The sequence below is a fragment of the Pseudophryne corroboree genome, chromosome 5, assembly GCF_028390025.1.
Source record: "Pseudophryne corroboree isolate aPseCor3 chromosome 5, aPseCor3.hap2, whole genome shotgun sequence".
NCBI lineage: Eukaryota > Metazoa > Chordata > Amphibia > Anura > Myobatrachidae > Pseudophryne > Pseudophryne corroboree.
Window position 1 is genome coordinate 389,871,616 of NC_086448.1, and position 22,067 is coordinate 389,893,682.

The 22,067-nt window shown below is 46.8% G+C and overlaps 1 protein-coding gene across 2 annotated transcripts in view; it reads right to left on the reverse strand.

The window, feature by feature from the left end:
- Positions 1-22,067, reverse strand: part of TRIO (trio Rho guanine nucleotide exchange factor) — a 1,426,902-nt gene that overhangs the window by 875,848 nt on the left and 528,987 nt on the right. For both annotated transcript variants that reach the window (XM_063922713.1, XM_063922714.1), the window contains exon 11: positions 17,222-17,413. In XM_063922713.1, coding sequence (XP_063778783.1) covers positions 17,222-17,413 — 192 coding nt within the window. The remainder of the gene's footprint in view (positions 1-17,221; positions 17,414-22,067) is intronic.

Sequence of the window (22,067 nt, forward strand, 5' to 3'; positions counted from 1 at the left end):
GCGGTGATAATGTTTTTGCGGTTACATCCTTCCTGGCTTTAGATCAGGATATGGATGACTTCATCCGGAATGCCTTTTTTCCTTCAGGATCCAGTGTTCAACCGGCATGCCGTCAAACGCAGCCGCGGTAAGTCTTGGAACAGACAGGGTCCTTGCTGGAGCAGGTCCCTTCTTAGAGGTAGAGGCCACGGATCCTCCGTGAGCATCTCTTGAAGTTCCGGTTACCAAGTCCTTCTTGGCCAATCCGGAGCCACGAATATAGTGCTTTCTCCTCTCCATCTTATCAATCTCAGTACCTTGGGTATGAGAGGCAGAGGAGGGAACACATACACTGACTGGTACACCCACGGTGTTACCAGAGCGTCTACAACTATTGCCTGAGGGTCTCTTGACCTGGCGCAATACCTGTCGAGTTTTTTAATCATGTGGACGACTTCTGGGTGAAGTCCCCACTCTCCCGGGTGGAGGTCGTGCTGAGGAAGTCTGCTTCCCAGTTGTCCACTCCCAGAATGAATACTGTTGACAGTGCTATCACATGATTTTCCGCCCAGCGAAGAATCCCTGCAGCTTCTGCCATTGCCCTCCTGCTTCTTGTGCCACCCTGTCTGTTTACGTGGGTGACTGCCATGATGTTGTCCGACTGGATCAACACCGGCTGACCTTGAAGCAGAGGTCTTGCTAAGCTTAGAGCATTGTAAATGGCCCTTAGCTTCAGGATATTTATGTGAAGTGATGTATCCAGGCTTGACCCTAAGCCCTGGATATTCCTTCCCTGTGTGACTGCTCCCCAGCCTCGCAGGCTGGCATCCGTGGTCACCAGGACCCAGTCCTGAATGCCGAATCTGCGGCCCTCTAGAAGATGAGCACTCTGCAACCACCACAGGAGGGACACCCTTGTCCTTGGTGACAGGGTTATCCGCTGATGCATCTGAAAATGCGACCCGGACCATTTGTCCAGTAGGTTCCACTGGAAAGTTCTTGCGTGGAATCTAACGAATGGGATTGCTTCGTAGGAAGCCACCATTTTTACCCAGAACCCTTGTGCATTGATGCACTGAGACTTGGTTCGGTTTTAGGAGGTTCCTGACTAGCTCGGATAACTCCCTGGCTTTCTCTTCCGGGAGAAACACCTTTTTTCTGGACTGTGTCCAGGAACATCCCTAGGAAACAGAAGACAAGTCGTCGGAACCAGCTGCGATTTTGGAATATTGAGAATCCAATCGTGCTGCCGCAACACTACCTGAGATAGTGCTACACCGACTTCCAACTGTTCCCTGGATCTTACCCTTATCAGGGAATCGTCCAAGTAAGGGATAACTAAAATTCCCTTCCTTCGAAGGGATATCATTTCGGCCATTACCTTGGTAAAGACCCGGGGTGCCGTGGACCATCCCTACGGCAGCGTCTGAACTGATAGTGACAGTTCTGTACCATAACCTGAGGTACCCTTGGTGAGAAGGGTAAATTTTGACATGAAGGTAAGCATCCTTGATGTCCCGAGACATCATGTAGTCCCCTTCTTCCAGGTTCGCAATCACTGCTCTGAGTGACTCAATCTTGAATTTGAACCTCTGTATGTAAGTGTTCAAAGATTTTAGATTTAGATTCGGTCTCACCGAGCCGTCTGGCTTCGGTACCACAATAGTGTGGAATAATACCCCGTTCCCTGTTGCAGGAGGGGTACCTTGATTATCACCTGCTGGGAATACAGCTTGTGAATGGCTTCCAAAACTGCCTCCCTGTCAGAGGGAGACGTCGGTAAAGCCGACTTTTGGAAACGGCGAGGGGGAGACGTCTCGAATTCCAATATGTACCCTTGAGATATTACCTGAAGGATCCAGGGGTCTACTTGCGAGTGAGCCCACTGCGCACTGAAATTCATTGAGAACGGGCCCCCACCGTGCCTGAGCTTGTAAGGCCCTAGCGTCATACTGAGGGCTTGGCAGAGGCGGGAAAGGGTTTCTGTTCCTGGGAACTGGCTAATCTCTTCAGCCTTTTTCCTCTCCCTGTCACGAGCAGAAAAGAGGAACCTTTTGTCCGCTTGCCAACAAAGGACTGCGCCTGATAATACGGCGTCTTATTTTGAGAGGCGACCTGGGGTACAAACGTGGATTTCCCAGTTGTTGCCGTGGCCACCAGGTCTAAAAGACCGACCCCAAATGTCCCTTTTCAAAGGCAATACTTCCAAATGCCGTTTGGAATCCGCATCACCTGACCATTTTACTGGTAGAATTGGACAACGCACTTATACTTGATGCCAGTCGGCAAATATTCCGCTGTGCATCATGCATATATAGAAATGCATCCTTTAAATGCTCTATAGGCAATAATATACTATCCTTATCTAGGATATCAATATTTCCAGTCAGGGAATCCGACCATGCCAACCCAGCACTGCACCTCCAGGCTGAGGCGATTGCTGGTCGCAGTATAACACCAGTATGTGTGTGAATACATTTTTGGATACCCTCCTGCTTTCTATCAGCAGGATCCTTAAGGGTGGCCATCTCATGAGAGGGTAGAGCCCTTGTTCTTACAAGCGTGTGAGCGCCTTATCCCCCCTAGGGGGTGTTTCCCAACGCACCCTAACCTCTGGCGGGAAAGGGTATACACCAATACTTTAAGAAATTATCAATTGTTATCGGGGGGAAACCCACGCATCATCACACACCTCATTTTATTTCTCAGATTCAGGAAAACTACAGGTAGTTTTTCCCTCACCGAACATAATACCCCTTTTTGGTGGTACTCGTATTATCAGAAATGTATAAAACATTTTCCATTGTCTCAATCATGTAACGTGTGGCCCTACTGGAAATCACGGTTGTCTCTTCACCGTCGACACAGGAGTCAGTATCCGTGTCGGCGTCTGTATCTGCCATCTGAGGTAACGGGCGCTTTAGAGCCCCTGACGGCCTATGAGACGTCTGGACAGGCACAAGCTGAGTAGCCGGCTGTCTCATGTCAACCACTGTTTTTTTTTTATACAGAGCTGACACTGTCACGTAATTTTCAACAGTACATCCACTCAGGTGTCGACCCCCTAGGTGGTGACATCACTGTTACAGACACTCTGCTCCGTCTCCACATCATTTTTCTCCTCATACATGTCGACACAAACGTACCGACACACAGCACACACACAGGGAATGCTCTGATAGAGGACAGGACCCCACTAGCCCTTTGGGGAGACAGAGGGAGAGTATGCCAGCACACACCAGAGCCCTATATATATATATATATATACAGGGATAACCTTATATAAGTGTTTTTCCCCTTATAGCTGCTGTATGTTTTAATACTGCGCCTAATTAGTGCCCCCCTCTCTTTTTTTAACCCTTTCTGTAGTGTAGTGACTGCAGGGAAGAGCCAGGGAGCTTCCCTCCAACTGAGCTGTGAGGGAAAATGGCGCCAGTGTGCTGAGGAGATAGGCTCCGCCCCCTTTTCGGCGGCCTTATCTCCCGTTTTTCTGTATATTCTGGCAGGGGTTAAATGCATCCATATAGCCCAGGAGCTATATGTGATGTATTTTTTGCCATGTAAGGTATTTTTATCATGTTTTATTGCGTCTCAGGGCGCCCCCCCCCAGCGCCCTGCACCCTCAGTGACCGGAGTATGAAGTGTGCTGAGAGCAATGGCGCACAGCTGCAGTGCTGTGCGCTATATTATTAAAGACAGGAACGTCTTCTGCCGCCGATTTTTCCGGACCTCTTCGCTCTTCTGGCTCTGTAAGGGGGCCGGCGGCGCGGCTCCGGGACCCATCCAGGCTGGGCCTGTGATCGTCGCTCTGGAGCTAATGTCCAGTAGCCAAGAAGCCCAATCCACTCTGCACGCAGGTGAGTTCGCTTCTTCTCCCCTTAGTCCCTCGATGCAGTGAGCCTGTTGCCAGCAGGTCTCACTGAAAATAACAAACCTAAACTAAAACTTTCACTAAGAAGCTCAGGAGAGCCCCTAGTGTGCACCCTTCTCGTCGGGCACAGAAATCTAACTGAGGCTTGGAGGAGGGTCATAGGGGGAGGAGCCAGTGCACACCAGTTAGTCCTAAAGCTTTCTTTAGATGTGCCCAGTCTCCTGCGGAGCCGCTATTCCCCATGGTCCTTACGGAGTCCCCAGCATAAACTTAGGACGTTAGAGAAATAGTAATATACACTATCAAATGCACCACAATCGCTTTGTTCCCCCCCTTTATAGCACCCTGTACTTGTCAGAAGTGGAGGAGAGGACCAGCGTGTTCTCTGCAGCCTGAGGAGAGAGACATAAAATGGTGCGGAGTAGTGTGCTGGCTGCCTGAGGAAGAAGCTCCGCCCCTCAGTATCCATGACAATATTTATACTGGCGGGGGTAGGGCTGTGCCAGCAGCATCTTATGCCCCCTTTTAGCCAGTTTGAGGTATTTTTCTTGCTGCCCGGGGTGCCCAGCCCCCCATGCCCCGCACCCTGCAGTGCCTGTGTGTGTGGGCAGCAATGGTGCGCTGCGCTCCCCCAAGCCACGCCGCACCTCAGCCGTCACTTACTTGATTGAAGATCATTCTTCTCATACTCACCTGTCTTCTGACTTATGGCTCTGTGAGGGGGGGTGACGGAGCGCTGTGGGAGTGAGCATCTAGACACGGCTAGCGTTCAGTTCTCTTCAGGAGCTAATGATGTCCTGTCAGCCAGAAACACAGCATTGAAACTCTGAGGAAGTTGGTTCTGCTTCTGCCCCCTCAGTCCCACGAAGCAGGGAGTCTGATGCCAGCAGATCTCCCTGAAAATAAAAAACCTAACATAAGTCTTTTCAGAGAAACTCAGTAGAGCTCCTCAGAGTGCATCCAGTCGACCTGGGCACATTTCTAAAACGGAGGTCTGGAGGAGGGGCATAGAGGGAGGAGCCAGTTCAAACCCAACGAAAAGTCTTTGGAGTGCCCATGTTTCCTGCAGATCCCGTCTATAACCCATGGTCTTGATGTCGTCCCCAGCATCCTCTAGGACGTATGAGAAAAAAAAAAGTTTATATAGATGCAAACGAACATGTTAAAACACTTGTGTATGCAGACACAACTAATGTGTGAAAGGAATACAGTATACTGTAGTATTGTGTTGCACATTTAGTGTAACCTGACCTCCCTTCCTGTCTGTTGTATGAACTGTGTAGGCTGCCAGGGGAGAAGGGGCATGGGGGGGGTAAGGGTAGGCGGTGGACGGGGCCGATGCAAGATTTCTCGGCACACTAGGCAAAACTTCATGAAACCCTCCCACACACACACACTTCCAAATCCCTCAGATGAAAGTATGGAGGCAGGTTCTTATAAGCTCCGGACCAACCCACATAACCTTCAATGCCTCCCTATCTAATTGCAAACTATCTGTATAAAATAAATTGTATAAAAGGTTCGGGCTAAAGAGCCATCATAAACAACAACAATGCCAGCGGTTCTATAAAAATAACAATTTATTATATACAACATGTGCTCCTGAAATCACACTTTAAAGATGCACAATGCTAAATATGGCAAGCAACGCTTAATAGATACAAGAAAAGTAACAATAGGACTAAATTGTAGCAGAAGATGTTGGCTTAGTTTATGTTACTATGTTACAGTTCATTTCATGAGTGTGTGTATTAAAGACTGCTATAGTCCCAGAATAAATAAATAATTAAAATTGATGCCAGGTGTAAAGAGATCGGTTCGAGACTGGAGTCCAGCAAACAGAAGATCGTATTATCAATGAGTGGGAGTCCTGCATGGACGACTTAATATGTTCGTAATCACAGGTATACCATTAATGACTGCAGGTAGATTTGTATGATAACGGGCCGTGCAAAATGCAGTTACTCACTCTATCACGACATTGGGGACCTATTCCAATGTGAGAGGAGATCGTCGCTATCCGGGCATCCCTGGGTGTATCGGCTTAATGAGGACGACGGCTTGTTGTATGGCTACTCCTGCCTGTCACCGGCGAGCACTGGGGATCCCTCTGGAGTTCTCCCATTCACATACGGCCCTGAGCGCTAATACAGGATACAACTGTTGATCCCATTGGTAGCCACACGAGCCGTGTCCTCTCACCGTGAAATAAGTCTTCAACGTCAGTTTAACTTGACTGTGACAGTGATCAGTTTTCTCAGCGGGGAATGGGGGGGGGTGTTCCTGAAGGGTAGAGGAATAGAATGTGGGGGCAATCACTAAATCTTAAGTAGACAGCTGGTCAATGTGCTCAGCGTGGGGGTGGTCATGAAGGGTAGGGAAGGGGGAGAGAATATGCGGCAGGCAATTGCAGGGGGGAGAGGCTGAATATAAAAGGAGGATACTAATATTATTGTGGCTTGGGAAATGCTGAAGGCTATCGTGGGTTTGGGGGGAGGGGCGGGCGGCTCGGGGAGGATTGCAGAGGGAGGAGTGCTATTTGTAACTAGAGCCAGCTTACTTTACAAGATGTAGAGCTGATAGGACACACTCACTCACGCTGTCAGTGTTGGCTATTAACTGATGGGCGGCTGCGGCATCGCTGGTCCTGGTCTTTTAAGGAAGACGAGGAGCACAGCTAATAATAGAAGAAGCATTCGTCTGCAGCACGTGGCGCCGCCCTCCAGTGGCTGATGCCAATAGGCAGCTGCCTAAAGCTGTCTAATGGTGGCGCCGGCCCTGGTGGTGGAAAATACTGTGTTTTGCACATGAGCGTCCCAGTCCCCTAACAGCATAAACACACACCAATGTGTCAGTCGAAAAATATCATGCTGCACGTTGCCATATATTAACCCATGCGCTTGCACATTCTCTCCCGTGCGTGCGCATATTCGCAGTTGCGTGACGGCGCCTCCACGGTCGTGCGCTCAGGCGCGTGGTATGTGCATTTACGGTAGAGTTTGTGTGCGTCAGGTGGGCGACTCGATCGTTACATAGTTAATCCGAATAGTATGTTTTATAGGTAATGGTCCTCTTAATAATAACTGTAAGTTTGTTTAGTATAACTGGTTCATGAACAAAGGAATTCCTCTTTGCATGATACGAAGGGTCAGATAGGGTCTGAGCGATGGTGTTTGGTACCTAACCGAAGAGTATTTTATTAGAAACAATCCGGTGCTGGTTAGGTAGAGATTAATTGCTCCTGCGTATAGTTATGTCTATAAGTAGTTCCTGGACATTTACTGTATTTGCGATTCATTGTCCATGTGTTGGGAATCCTGAGATTCCCTCCCACCTGAGCAGTCTGGAATAGTCACAGCCCACCTGTTCAAACAAACCTATGACCTTTTGTTGTAATGTGAAGACAGATTCCTGTGTCCAATGAACAATGAGATATAGGTCCCTTTGTAGTGTACTGTATGCAGTGTATATAAGGAACAGCCAGACTGGATCAGCTCAGTCTACTCTCCACAAAAGGTTTTCATCATTGACTAACTAGGGAGCTGGTGACCAGGACTGCGCAGCGATCATTCCCCGGTGTGTAAGTTCTCTCTGTGACCACCCTTATTCTCTGACTGTATTTTGCCACGTTCTCTCTCTCTCTGTTAGTGTTAGGATTGTGACGCTATTGTATATTTACGTGTAGTTATTCTGTTAGATATTGATGTTAGCCTGTAGTGTATAAGATATTAATTGTATTTTCCCTTTTTGCATAACTATATCTCGTTAGTAAAGGTTTTGGAGCCTTAGCAAGGTATTGTGTGTTTATTACATTACTGAGGGTATTCGGAGCGTCTCAATCGCTCAAGCAGCTTTTATATTAAGAAGGTCTAGTAGCGTTATATAATTACAGTGTTACAGTACCAAGGTATACAGTGTGAACATATTCTGTGTTTAAAGTTTATAAAGGTTGCTGTCCGTGTGTACGCTCGCTGTGTGTATTGGGTACACCCAGCGTAGCGTGTGTACGTAATTTGCGTACCACGTGTGAGGCCTTCATACGCAAATAGAGTACGGAGTGCGTATCACGTGCACGTGGTTTAGCGGCCATTACGGCTACACGGTATTAGTATATAGCTAATGTTAAAAGGTAGATAACCGACTATCAAATGGGAAGGTATCGCTGATTGAATTACTTTTACACATGAACTTATGTTTCTTCTATGCAGCGACGTCGGCTAGCGATGAAGACTCCCACCTCCCATGGCGAGAGTCCCGGGTTCGATTGCCAGAGTGCCAATCTATAATTTTTTTTTCCCCTGACATTAACTTTATTCATTTTTTTTCCTGTGTAATCTATTGTAATACATTTAATGGAAGGGTGCACACAGGTTTCATATAAATCAGGGTACATCTGCATGAGCGACTCATTCCACTATCTAAAATATACAGTGGTAATGAGCACCCATAGGCATACCAATAATTATAAATGAGTGTATCCTGATGCAATTAACTGCTCAAGCAACACAGTACTGTAGATCATCGGCGATAGAGAATCTGTGTTGTACTTTATGAGAAGGAACCACTGCTACTGTACCATTTATCAATTTATCATTTCACATCTATCAAAGCAACTGCAGTTCTCTGATTTTCATAAACAGTACAGTATTGTGTTGTACATTTATTGTAACCTGTCTACTGTATGAACTGTGCAGGCTCCCAGGGGGAAGGGGGAAAGGGGATGGCGGTAGGGGGAGGTGGTGGCTTAATACAGTGTTTTGTGTTATGAGCATCCAAGTCCCTTAACTGCATAAAGGGGAGGTGGAAGGGTGAGAAGGGAGGTGGGGATTAACCAGCGGAGTTCAGAGACTCTGTCGAAAATATTGTTTGTCACGACCTAAAAAAAGAAACCAATAAATCAACAAATAAAAATGTGTACAGACACAAACGAACGTGTTAAAGCAATGGTCCATTGATGTTTGGTTTATGTGAGCTATTAAATAAAATTCAATTAAAGTGGGCTTAAAGCTTAATAGCTCCAGTTCTGGGGTTCCAATCTGCTCAGAATCAAATTGTAAGGTAGGGGAGATAATTAGCTACCAGAAGATACCAACCCCAAGTTTCTATGACCCCCCCCCCCCCCCCAAAGCTCATGGCAAGTGTCGGAACCCATGGTGGGTTTGAATTAACGAGCCCATTATAGTCTATGGGAAAATGGGTCCACTGTGCATGCTGATATCTCTGGTTCTGGGTATTCCAGAGACTCTGGACTGGTACCATACAAAAGAGGAGACTCTTGGCTTTCGGGGCAAACCACTAGTTTATGTGACATCACAAAGGGAAACGGCAAGCAACCATGTGTCGGGTCCCCTGCAGTTGTCCGTCCAGCTTCCACGAGATGCGAGGTTTCTGGCTAGATAGAAAATACTGTACAGAGATAATCACTCTGGTTTGGCATCCATGAACTTAGAGAGGAGCTTATATCTCTACCCATTATACTTATGAAGAGAACACTTTCCACTGTAGCCATTACAGCAGAGTATGTTACAAGCTGTTCGTGCCATTTAGTACTCAAATAGAAAATACTGTACATAGATATAAACGATAGTGATTTGGCATCCAGGAACTTAGGGAGGAGCTTTTATCTCTCCCCATTATACTTATAAAGATAACACTTGTTGCTGTACGTTACAAGCTGTTCGTGCTATTTAGTACTCAAATAGAAAATACTGTACAGAGATACTAAGGACGGTGATTTGGCATCCAGGAACTTAGTGAGGAGCTTTTAAATCTCCCCATTATACTTAATACTACGGGATTTGGATGCTTACTTATCCCTAACATCTATAGACCATACTGTAACACTTTCGTTTGCATCTGTATATGCTGTACTATTTGAGTCTATTGTATTAACGGTTAGACATTTCTCAGAGGCCATTTGCCTCTGAGAAAGCAAATTGCGAAACATGTATCAGGCTAGCTGCGAACATGAGGAGTCCTCTGTGAATGTATATTACATGACATAATGAAAAGTGTGTCCTATTCCCGAAGGGGTATTGTATTCACTGTGTGTAGTGAGAGCAGCGCAGGAGACGCTGACAAACATATCAGCGGTGCTGCTATCCAGGTTCACATTGTCAATGTTTCCGGCTCACACTGTAAAGTCCATAGAGTGAGCCCAATATCCCAAAACAAACACTTACAAACACACCAGCAGTATTAAACTCTGAATTTTCCATTTTAATTTATACCTAAGTGAAACGAGGTGTAATCATGTTTTCTGATTTAAAATGGGAGGAAAACCCAGGATATGTGACTTAGATACAGAACTGTAAACTTGTGATACACGTGTGGGATGTTGCTGATTACAGCTACGACAGCCTGCTCACTCACATTAGATAAATGTAGGCTACTGCCAATTCAAGGAATATAATCCAATAGTGACTGTCCGTTTACCCGCAGCGAGAGACCTTTCCATATAATGATTGGAGACGGAACACAAAGGGTGTCAACTTACAGTGTGCAATCATTGATTATTTGTCCAATATTGACCTTATTACCGACATCTGTGATACCAGTATACACAAATTATCATGAATATATATGTGGGCATTAATAATATTGTTGTAGTGCAACTATATACATACCAGGGGATCATACTTGTACATTATTTGAAAACATTACCGCTGGAGAAAATAATTTGAATATCAATAGAAAGATACCATTCATATTTCTATCCTTTGCCCATATTTTAGGACATAGACTATTTATTGAACCGTGTAGAATAACTACAGGGAATAATAGGATATCTGCATACTGTTTTGCCCGTACCAGTATTTCTGTTTGATGCGTTAGACATAATAACGATAGTGCATCTAAAAATAGACACAGTCTTCAAACATTCAATGAGCGGAAATGAATGTAACAACCTGTCACACATGCCATGTATCCATTATGATATTAAACTGTAAAAGTGTACTGTGGATTGTAGAAGTGAAACAATGTAAGCTGAACAGCAATCAATAACAAATATTCACAGATAATATCCACAAATAAGACACAGGTTCACATAAACGTATTACAGGTTGAGTCTCCCTTATCCAAAATGCTTGGGACCAGAGGTACTTTGGATATCGGATTTTTCCGTATTTTGGAATAATTGCATACCATAGTGAGATATCATGGTGATGGGACCTAAGTCTAAGCACAGAATGCATTTATGTTACATATACACCTTATACACACAGCCTGAAGGTCATTTTAGCCAATATTTTTTATAACTTTGTGCATTAAACAAAGTGTGTCTACATTCACACAATTCATTTATGTTTCATATACACACCTTATACACACAGCCTGAAGGTCATTTAATACAATATTTTTAATAACTTTGTGTATTAAACATAGTTTGTGTACATTGAGACATCAAAAAATAAAGGTTTCACTATCTCACTCTCACTCAAAAAAGTCCGTATTTCGGAATATATGGATATGGGATACTCAACCTGTACTATTACACAGAGGCTCTCATTGTGCTGCATTTTATTTTAACCACATACTTTTTTTCTTCTTACACATTTTATCCTTTTATTCCTTATTTCGTTAAAGTTTCTAAAATATATATGATATAAGGAGATTTATGGTAAGAACTTACCTTTGGTAAATATTTCTGCGAGGTACACTGGATTCCACAGGGAATAACATCGGGGTGTAGAGTAGGATCTTGATCCGAGGCACAAACAAGCTAAAAACTTTGACTGTTCCGAAGATGCATAGCGCCGCCTCCTCTATAACCTCGCCTCCAGACACAAGAGCTTAGTTTTGTTAACCAGTCCAATGCAGTAGCATGTAGAGAAGAGACGACAACAGTTAGTAGCCACAGATAACCACATTCTCACGACAGGAGAAGGTACCAGCAGCTAATGCCATAAAAACAAGAAGAAGCTAAGTGCATCAGGGTGGGCGCTCTGTGGAATCCACTGTACCTCGCAGAAAGAGATATAACAAGGGTAAGTTCTTACCATAAATCTCCTTTTCTGCAGCAGGGTACACTGAATTCCACAGGCAATAACATCGGGGATGTCCTAAAGCAGTTCCCCATGGGAGGGGACACACTGTAGCGGGCATAAGAACCCGGCGTCCAAAGGAAGCATCCTGGGCGGAAGTATCGAAGGTGTAGAACTTTATGAACGTGTTCACTGAGGACCATGTAGCCGCGTTGCACAATTGTTCAAGGGTCGCACCACGGCGGGCCGCCCAAGAAAGTTCAACCGACCGAGTAGAATGGGCTTTAATGGTATAAGGAGCTGGAAGGCCAGCCTGAACATAAGCATGTGCAATCACCATTCTAATCCATCTGGCCAAGAGGTGAATATTAGCAGGCCAGCCACGTTTGCGAAAACCAAAAAGAACAAACAGAGTCAGATTTCCGAACCGACTCCGTTCTTTTCAAATAAATACGAGGAGCCCGTACCACATCCAAAGACTTCTCTTTGGATGACAAACCTGGAGAGGTAAATGCTGGAACCACAATTTCTTGGTTAAGGTGGAAAGAAGACACCACCTTAGGCATATAACCAGGGCAGGTCCTAAGAACCACCCAGTCACAGTGAAAAATCAGATAAGGTGACCGACAGGATAAGGCACCCAAATCTGAAACTCGTCTAGCAGAGGCAATAGCCACCAAAAACAAGACCTTAAGAGTAAGCCATTTAAGGTCCACCAACCCTAGGGGTTCAAAAGGAGCCTCTTATAAGGCGTTCAAAACAAACAACAAATCCCAAGGAGCCACAGGAGGCACGTAGGGAGGTTGAATTTGGAGAACACACTGAGTGAAAGTATGAACATCAGGCAAAGTTGCAATCTTTCTCTGAAACCAAATTGAAAAGGCCGAAATATGTACCTTGAGGGAGGCCAGACTCAAGCCTAAGTTCAGGCCCTGTTGGAGAAAGGCCAACAGATTGGCAGTACTGAACTTGAATACGTCAACATTCTTAGCAGCACACCATGTGAAATAAGAATTCCATACCCTATATTAAATCCGAGCCGAAGTGGGTTTACGGGCCTTCAACATAGTTTTAAAGACCGCCTCAGAAAAACCTTTGGCCTTTAGAACGGAAGCTTCAAGAACCACGCCGTCAAAGCCAGTCAGGTCAAATCCTGGTAAACACAAGGGCCCTGAACGAGAATGTCTGTGCGTTGTGGAAGTAGAACAGGACACTCTATCGAGAAACCCTGTAGGGTCTGAGAACCAATGCCGTCTGGGCCACGCTGGAGCGAGCAGAAGTAGGATTCATCCTTCTTGCTTGAACTTCCTTATTACCCTGGGCAGGAGTGACACCGGAGGGAACATCTACGGCAGCCGAAAATTCCATGGAATAGCCAGTGTGACCACGAACGCTGCTTGAAGATCCCTTGTTCTTCCACCGAAGACCAGAACCTTGTGATTGTGTCGAGATGCCATCAGGTCTACATCTGGTAGGCCCCACTTGTCCACTAGTTGAAATACTTCTGGATGAAGGCTCCACTCTCCGGCGTGTACGTCCTGACGACTGAGGAAGTCCGCTTCCCAGCTGAGGACTCCCGGAATGAACACTGCCGATATGGATGACAGATGGCGTTCTGCCCACTGAAGTATCCTTGACACTTCCCTCATTGCCATGCGGCTTCGAGTGCCGCCTTGATGATTTATGTACGCCACCCGGGTGGTGGTGTCTGACTGTACTTGAACAGGCCTGTCCTGTATCCAAGGCAGGGATAATTAAAGTGCATTGAACACTGCTCGCAGATCCAGAATGTTTATCGGGAGGAGAGACTCTTCCCTGGTCCACCGACCCTGAATAGAGTGTTGCTCCAATACTGCACCCCAACCCCTCAAACTGGCATCTGTCATCAGAAGGACCCAGTTGGAGATCCAGAAGGGATGACCCCTGTCCAATCGCTGATACGGGAGCCACCAGGATGGAGACAGGCGAACATCCGGAGTTAGGGAGATCATGCGAGTCCTGATCCAGTGGGTCAAGCCGTCCTATTTGGAGAGAATCAACTTCTGGAGAGGGCGGGAGTGAAATTGAGTGTACTCTACCATGTCGAAAGTCGACACCATGAGGCCCAGTACTTGCATCGACGAGTGTATCAACGAGTGTATCGACACATGTGGGCGAGATAGGAAGTGTCTTATTTTGTCCTGAAGTTTCCGGACTTTGTCCGGAGACAAAAACAACTGCTGCCTGTGTGTGTCCAACAACGTTCCCAGGTTCAGCATGCTCTGAGCAGGGACCAGGGAGGATTTCTTCCAGTTGATGAGCCACCCATGGGCTTGTAGGAATTGGACCGTCAGTTCCAGATGACGAAGGAGAACCTCTGTTCAGGTTGCCAGGATCAACAGATTGTCCAGATAAGGTAGGATCTTGATGCCCATGCCCCGACGGCGAAGGAGAGCCATCATAACCGCCAGACCTTGGTGAGAATTCGTGGAGCCGTGGTCAGACCAAAAGGTAAGGCCTGAAATTGTGCAGGTATGTAGATGTAGGGATATGGAGGTATGTAGATGTAGGGATATGTAGGTATATGTAGGTATGTACATCTGCCATTCGTGACAACAGTACTACACTAAGCAGTCCTTTCTCTGTCTTTGAGACCTAGAATTGTTACAGGAAGGTTCTCCCGTAAGAGGAAATTACAAGGCTTGGTTCTATTACATGCAGGATTACTATTGTTTCTAAGGTAAAGGCATAATTGTTTGGTGTGCCATTTGGTGACAAACAATACTACACTATATAGTCCTCTCTCTGTCTTGGAGATCCAGAATTGTTGCCGGAAGTTTTTGCTATAAGAGGAAATTACAAGGCCCCTTGTTGTTACATGCAAGATTACTTTCGCTTCAAGGTACACAGATAAGCATTACCCTGCTAACCTACCCACCGTAACTGTATTACACTATTTCTATGTTTTCGGTTTCTCTTTGAGAGTTAAAATACGCCTCAGGAGCTGCTTCATTAATGATCTGACTACAGGCTGCTGTATATACCAAAATCTGGTATGGGTACCATCTACATTGTCAATCTATTATTTGAAATTACTACACTATTAGGTGCTTGTTCCCTCCCCATTGTTTCCACATTATATATATATATATATATATATATATATATATATATATATATCTATCACAGCGCGCTCCTAGACCGGAGGTATAGATCAGAATACTGGTACAATATATTCTGTATTTGGTACACTTTTTCTTAACTAACACTGTCTGTATAGAGACATGTAGAATACTCAAGTTCAAGTGTTTGTATAGTCTGTGCTGGATACAGGTGGCTCTACAAGGGAGACCTTGCCCTGCAGTCCCAGAGACTAGCCTCATCTATACTCCTAGGATGGTGCCCAGTGTCTCATGCAGGGAGTGCGGGACAGTGTGAGGAAGATCCAGAGTGGAAAAATCTGCAGTATATGTCGCCCTGGGCCGGGGAGAGTCTACAGGTCAAGCGCCGACTCCCCTATGCTGGACCTCACCACCAGTACTACGGAGCCTTATCAATAGGGGCGTTAGTACAACCGACCTGTACTCCTATGCCATGGCAGATATAGTGGGGTCCCTGCTCGGTGACAGTGTCCACGCCAGCGTCGCAGTCCGTTTCCCAAGACTGCAATCAGGAACGCGATTTTGTGGCGGGACCCGCCTGGGGGACCCTCTTACCTCCTCCCCGTAGCAGCCACGCAAACTAGGAGAGCGTCTGCGACCATGTGCCTAAAGCTGTAGCGTCTTCACCGCAAGCACCCGGGAACTGAGCAGTGGGAGAATGCCACGCCACTTGGGAGGTGATGACATACAGTGCTGACAGCCCAGTCTTGAAGAAATTTTCTGTCAAAAAAAAAACAAACTTTTTCAGAGCTGCCCAGTGCAGCCCTCCTGTTCGGTGACCTGCTGCTATAGGCACCAACTCAAAACTGAACTCACAATGCCTGGAGGTAGGGTTACAGAGGAGGCCCCAATACATCCTGGGACAGCATAAAGCTTTAGCCACTTGGTGCCTCTGGATCAAGATCCACTCTATACCTTAATGTTTTCCTGTGGAACACAGTGTACCCCGCTGCAGAAAAAGGGAGTAGAGACTGGCTTTCCGTATCTCTACAATGTGAGGAGTCTAATATAGGATGACTTCCAATCGCTATCGTTGCAGGCGATGTTGTCCCTGGGTTGTCCTCTTCTGGCGGTGGGACGAAAGTCGCTCAGGGATACTGGCAGGGGCTCCAGACTGATTTGCTGCAGACGCCATTCCTGTTCCAATGGGTAGTCCCTTTACGGGCAACTCCTGGGGCTTGCGCCGTGCTCCAAGTTGGTCGCTGCCTGGTGAGGGGATGTGCCGGCTAGGTCTCTTGGAAACCTTTTGCTGAGCATCCCGCTCCACTGCAGACACTCACTTGGTTTACTCTGTCGCTCACTGTTTGTCTGGCCAGTTATTTTTTTCTTTGATGCGCTGGTCACGCTGCTAGAGAAACTGAACAACCCAGAAGCCCCGGAGCCAGTCATCTAGCAGTGTCTGACAGATTTGGTTGGGTTATATTGTTTCTGTGCATAGTAAATTAAGGCTGCTTTATTTTTACACTGCAATTTAGATTTCAGTTTGAACTCGCCCCACCCAAATCTAACTCTCTCTGCACACGTTACATCCCCCCCACCTGCAGTGCAGCATGGTCTTTGGTCATTAGCATGTTTTTTTGGTTTGCTAACAAACCTGAATAAGGCCGTTACTGTTTAGAGTGTGCACCTACATTTTCTATTTTTTCTGTGGATACAAATCATAAAGCTCTTCGATGGAAAGGTATGAAAACTACATACTATTAGAAAAATAAGGGTGTAGTATGGTATGACGGTGGCTGGGCTCCCTGCGACCAGCATACCGGCGCTGGGAGCCCGACCGCCGGCATACCAACAGCGTGGCGAGCGCAAATGAGCCCCTTGCAAGCTCGGTGGCGCGCTACGTGCGCCACGCTATTTATTTTCCCTCCAGGGGGGTCGTGGACCCCCACGAGGGAGAATATCTGCCGGTATGCCAGGTGTTGGGATTCCGGCGCCTGTATACTGTGCGCCGGGATCCCGACATTCGGCAACCTGAAGACCACCCGAAAAATAAAACTCTGCTGGGCAATTAATTTCACATTACAATAAAAGCCACAAGGTGTTGAAAGACCTGCTGCTCCTATAATTACTAAAATTTTGGAGTGACAACTGTAAAAATCTTATAGTGACCTGGTTTAATAAATGCTTTCAGTTGTAGATTTTTAGGATTAAAGTTTTGCCCAGTTTTGCAATTTAGGTTATTCAATATGTGCAGAGCAGGATTAGAAGGATTAGACATAGTTCTATCAGTCACTATTTGTACATACCTCTTTAACATGTGAGTGAAGTGAAACAGACATGTCTAATAAAATCTTTCGCTGCTCAACCCGTCTGACAAAATCTTGGATTCGGTCCTCTAATTGATGAGCTGCTTGGTATATTTCTTCTGGGTCACATTCCCCAGTTTGTGCCAGTTGCTCAGCAGCTTCCAGCAACTTGTCAGCATTGGTGTACGTATTCTGTCAAAGAAAAAGTTCTTATATTAATGAGCAATAAAAAAAAAACACCAAAAACATTTCTATATTGAAGATTTGCATGCGGTAATTTACCGGACGGCAAAAACGTAATAAAATAGTCCGATAGTATATTGGGCTATCCAATTAAAGGCCATTTTAATTGTGCGGTAAATTACCCATTTTCGGATGATAACAGATGGGATCTGGGATAAATTCCTGGACACAGGTGTTTTCGTGCAGAAAAGGGTCTATTGCTGGTTATTGCGGATTATGCTTCGGGATACTGAGGCACCCGAAGCATAATTCCCGATTAGTGTGATTTATCAGGGCTAATTGGATTACCTCAGGCCTATCTATTAACGCAGTGTTCTTATACTTCAAAAAACAGGATTTTGATACCTACCAGTAAATCCTTTTCTCCTAGTCCATAGAGGATGCTGGGGTCCATTTTAGTACCATGGGGTATAGACTGCTCCGCAGGAGCCTTCAGCACCTCAAGACTTTTCAACTAGTGTGAACTGGCTCCTCCCTCCACGCCCCTGCTCCAGACCCCAGTTCAGGAACTGTGCCCGAGGAGATGGACAACTTCGAGAGAAGGATTTACATTAACTAGGGCGAGATTCACACCAGCCCACACTCTACAGACATGCCTCCTAACATGGCCATAACATAACCCATGCTAACGTGCATGTACAACAATACAGACAACCTCTGTAAAAAACAAACACAACACTTGTGTAAGAACGGTTATCAAAATTCTGCAGGAAAATTGAGCACTGGGCGGGCGCCCAGCATCCTCTACGGACTAGGAGAAAAGGATTTACCGGTAGGTATCAAAATCCTGTTTTCTCTTACGTCCTAGAGCAGGGGTGGGGAACCTTTTTTCCACCGAGGGCCATTCGGATATTTATAAAATTCTTCGGGGGCCATACAAAAATTCTCAACTTAAAAAATGACCCTGCCCCCCCAGTAGGTCTGCCCCTTAGAGGTGCTGTGCGCGCACGCGCCCAAAAATGGGTGTGGCCAGTTAAAATGGGACGTGATACACATATGCCCCCAATAGTGCGGTGCCAGATCCACAATTGCCCCCACAGTGCCAGGTATACAAATGCCCCCCACAGTTCCAGGTATACAAATGCCCCTCACAGTGCCAGGTATACAGATGTCCCCACAGTGCCAGGTGTACAAATGCCCCCCACAGTGCCAGGTATACAAATGCCCTCACAGTGCCAGGTATACAGAATCCCCCACAGTGCCAGGTATACAGATGCCCCCACAGTGCCAGGTATACAGATGCCCCCACAGTGCCAGGTATACAGATGCCCCCACAGTGCCAGGTATGCAGATGCCCCCACAGTGCCAGGTATACAGATGCCCCCACAGTGCCAGGTATACAAATGCCCCCCACAGTGCCAGGTATACAAATGCCCCCCACAGTGCCAGGTATACAAATGCCCCCCACAGTGCCAGGTATGCAGATGCCCTCCCCCCTCCCCTCCGTGCTGCTTACCTTGGGACACGGAGGAGAGCACGGCTGTCGGGTCAGGGCAGGGAGGAGAGCGCGGCTATGTCAGGCTGCGGCGGCGTGTACTACTTCAAACCAGCCGCCGGTTCGAGAGCCAATTAGAGCTCGCGGACCGGCAGCCGCGGCTCCTGATTGGCTGCCGGTCCGCGAGCTCCGATTGGCTCACGGACCGGCGGCTGGTTTGAAGTAATACACGCCGCCGCAGCCGCCCGAGAGCCGCGCTCTCCTCAGTCTCCCTGTTCTAACAGCTGAGACACGCTGCCGCCGGACTGAGCGGCAGCGTCTCACTGACACCAACTGGTGGGCCGGACCAAACGGCTTCGCGGGCCGTATACGGCCCGCGGGCCGGATGTTCCCCACCCCTGTCCTAGAGGATGCTGGGGTCCAATTTAGTACCATGGGGATGTACCAAAGCTCCCAGTACGGGTGGGAAAATGCTAATGTTCCTGCAAAACTGACTGACCAAACAAAGTCGTCAGCCGCCAAGGTGTCAAACTTGTAGAACTTCGCAAACGTGTTTGCACCTGACCAAATAGCTGATCGGCAAATTTATGACGACGAGACACCTCGGGCAGTCGCCCAGGATGAACCCACTTTCCTCGTGGAGTGGGCCTTTACCGAAGTCAGTATCGGCAATCCTGCCTTAGAATGAGCGTGCTGAATCGTACCCCAGATCCAGCGAGCAATAGTCTGCTTAGAGGCCAGACACCCAATTTTCGCGGGGTCATAAAGGACAGACAAGGCCTCTGTTTTCTGTAATCTAGCCGTTCTTGACACAAATCTTCAGAGCCCTGACGACATCCAAAGACTTGGGAATAGCTGAGGTGTCAGAAGCCACTGGCGTGACCACCGGTTGGTTAATATGGAATGAAGACACAACCTTAGGAAGAAAATGCTGACGCGACCGTAGTTCAGCTCTATCTTCGTGAAAAATCAAATAAGGACTCTTATGAGAAAGAGCTCCTAATTCAGACACACGTCTGCCTGATGCCAAGGCCAACAGCATGATCACTTTCCAAGTGAGAAACTTTAACTCTACCTCCTGTCGGGGTTCAAACCAGTCCGATTTTAGGAACTGCAACACAACATTTAGATCCCATGGTGCCGCAGGTGGCACAAAAGGAGGTTGGATGCGCAAAACACCTTTAACGAATGTCTGAACCTCAGGAAGAGAAGCCAATTGTTTCATGAAGAAAATGGACAAAGCTGAAATTTGGACCTTGATGGACCCTAGTTGTAAACCAGCATCCACCCCTGCCTACAGAAAAAGGAGAAGCCGTCCCAATTTACAATCCACCGCAGGAGATTTCATGGATTCACACCAGGAGATATATTTTCTCCATATTTGATGGTAATGTTTGGACGTTACCCCATTTCTAGCCAGAATAAGGGTGGGGATGACTGCCTTAGGAATACCCTTACACGCTAGGATCTGGCTTTCAACAGCCATGTCGTAAAAAATTGTAGCCGCGGTAAGTCTTGATAAACTAACGTGCCTTGCTGAAGTAGGTCTTCGCGAAGAGGAAGGGTCCTCCAAGAGCAAATCCTGAAGAACTGGATACCAAGCCCTCCTTGGCCAATCTGGCGCGATGAGAATCGCCCGAACCTTCGTTATTCTGATCAGCTTAAGAACCCTTGGTATTAGAGGAAGTGGAGGGAACAGATACACTGACCGGAACATCACTGGGTTACCAGAGCATCCACCGCCACTGCCTGTGGGTCTCTCGACCTGGAACAGTATGTCGGAAGTTTCTTGTTGAGACGAGAAGCCATCATGTCTACTTGAGGGATGCCCCAACGTCTTGACAGGTCTGCAAAGACCTCTTGGTGCAGGCCCCATTCTCCTGGATGGAGATTGTGTCTGCTGAGGAAGTCTGCTTCCCAGTTGTCCACTCCTGAAATGAATATTGCTGACAGAGCTCTTGTATGTCTTTCTGCCCAGAGGAGTATCTTTGTTACCTCCGCCATCGCAGCTCTGCTTTTGGTTCCTCCTTGACGGTTGATGTGAGCCACTGCTGTCACATTGTCCGACTGGATCTGTATGGGTAGATCGTGGAGAAGATTCGTTGCTTGTTGAAGGCAGTTGTACACTGCTCTTAACTCCAGAATGTTTATATGAAGAAGCGTCTCCTGACTTGACCACCTTCCTTGGAAGCTTTCTCCTCTCATGACTGCTCCCCAACCACGGAGGCTTGCATCCGTGGTCACTAGGACCCAATCTTGAATCCCGAACCTGCGGCCCTCCAATAGGTGAGACGATTGATGCCACCACAGGAGTGAAATCCTGGTTCTTGTTGACAGAATTATCTTCTGATGCATCTGAAGGTGTGATCCGGACCACTGGTCTAAGAGATCCCACTGGAAAATCCTGGCATGGAATCAGCGAAATTGTAGGGCCCCGTAGGCCGCTACCATCTTTCTCAGCAGGCGAATGCATTGGTGAAGAGACACTCGTGCAGGTTTCAGAATTTGTTTTACCATTTCCTGGATTTGTAGAGCTTTCTCCATTGGAAGGAAAATTCTCTGCACCTCGGTGTCCAGTATCATTCCCAGAAATGATAGTCCCGTTGACGGTTCCAACTGAGATTTTGGAAAATTCAGGATCCATCCGTGTTGTTGAAGCACCGACAGAGATAGAGTAACGTCTTGTACTAGCTTCTCCCTGGACCTCGCTTTTATGAGGAGATCGTCCAGGTAAGGAATTATGTAGACTCCTTTCTTGCGAATTAGTACCATCATCTCCGCCATCACCTTGGTGAATACCCTTGGGGCCGTGGAGAGACCGAAAGGTAACGTTTGGAATTGGTAATGACAGTCCTGTTCCGCAAAATTCAGGTACGCCTGATGTGGAGGGCAGATGGGAACATGTAGATAAGTATCCTTGATGTCCACTGACACCATAAATTCCTTCTCCTCCAAGCTGGAGATCACCGCTCTCAGGGACTCCATCTTGAACTTGAATCGTTTTAGAAATAGATTTAGAGACTTCAGGTTCAGAATTGGTCTGACCGAGCCGTCCGGCTTCGGGACCACAAAGAGGCTTGAATAAAAAACTTTTTTCTGTTGTAATTCGGGAACCAAGGAAATTACCTTGTCTTGACACAATTTTTTTATTGCGTCCAATACCTTTGT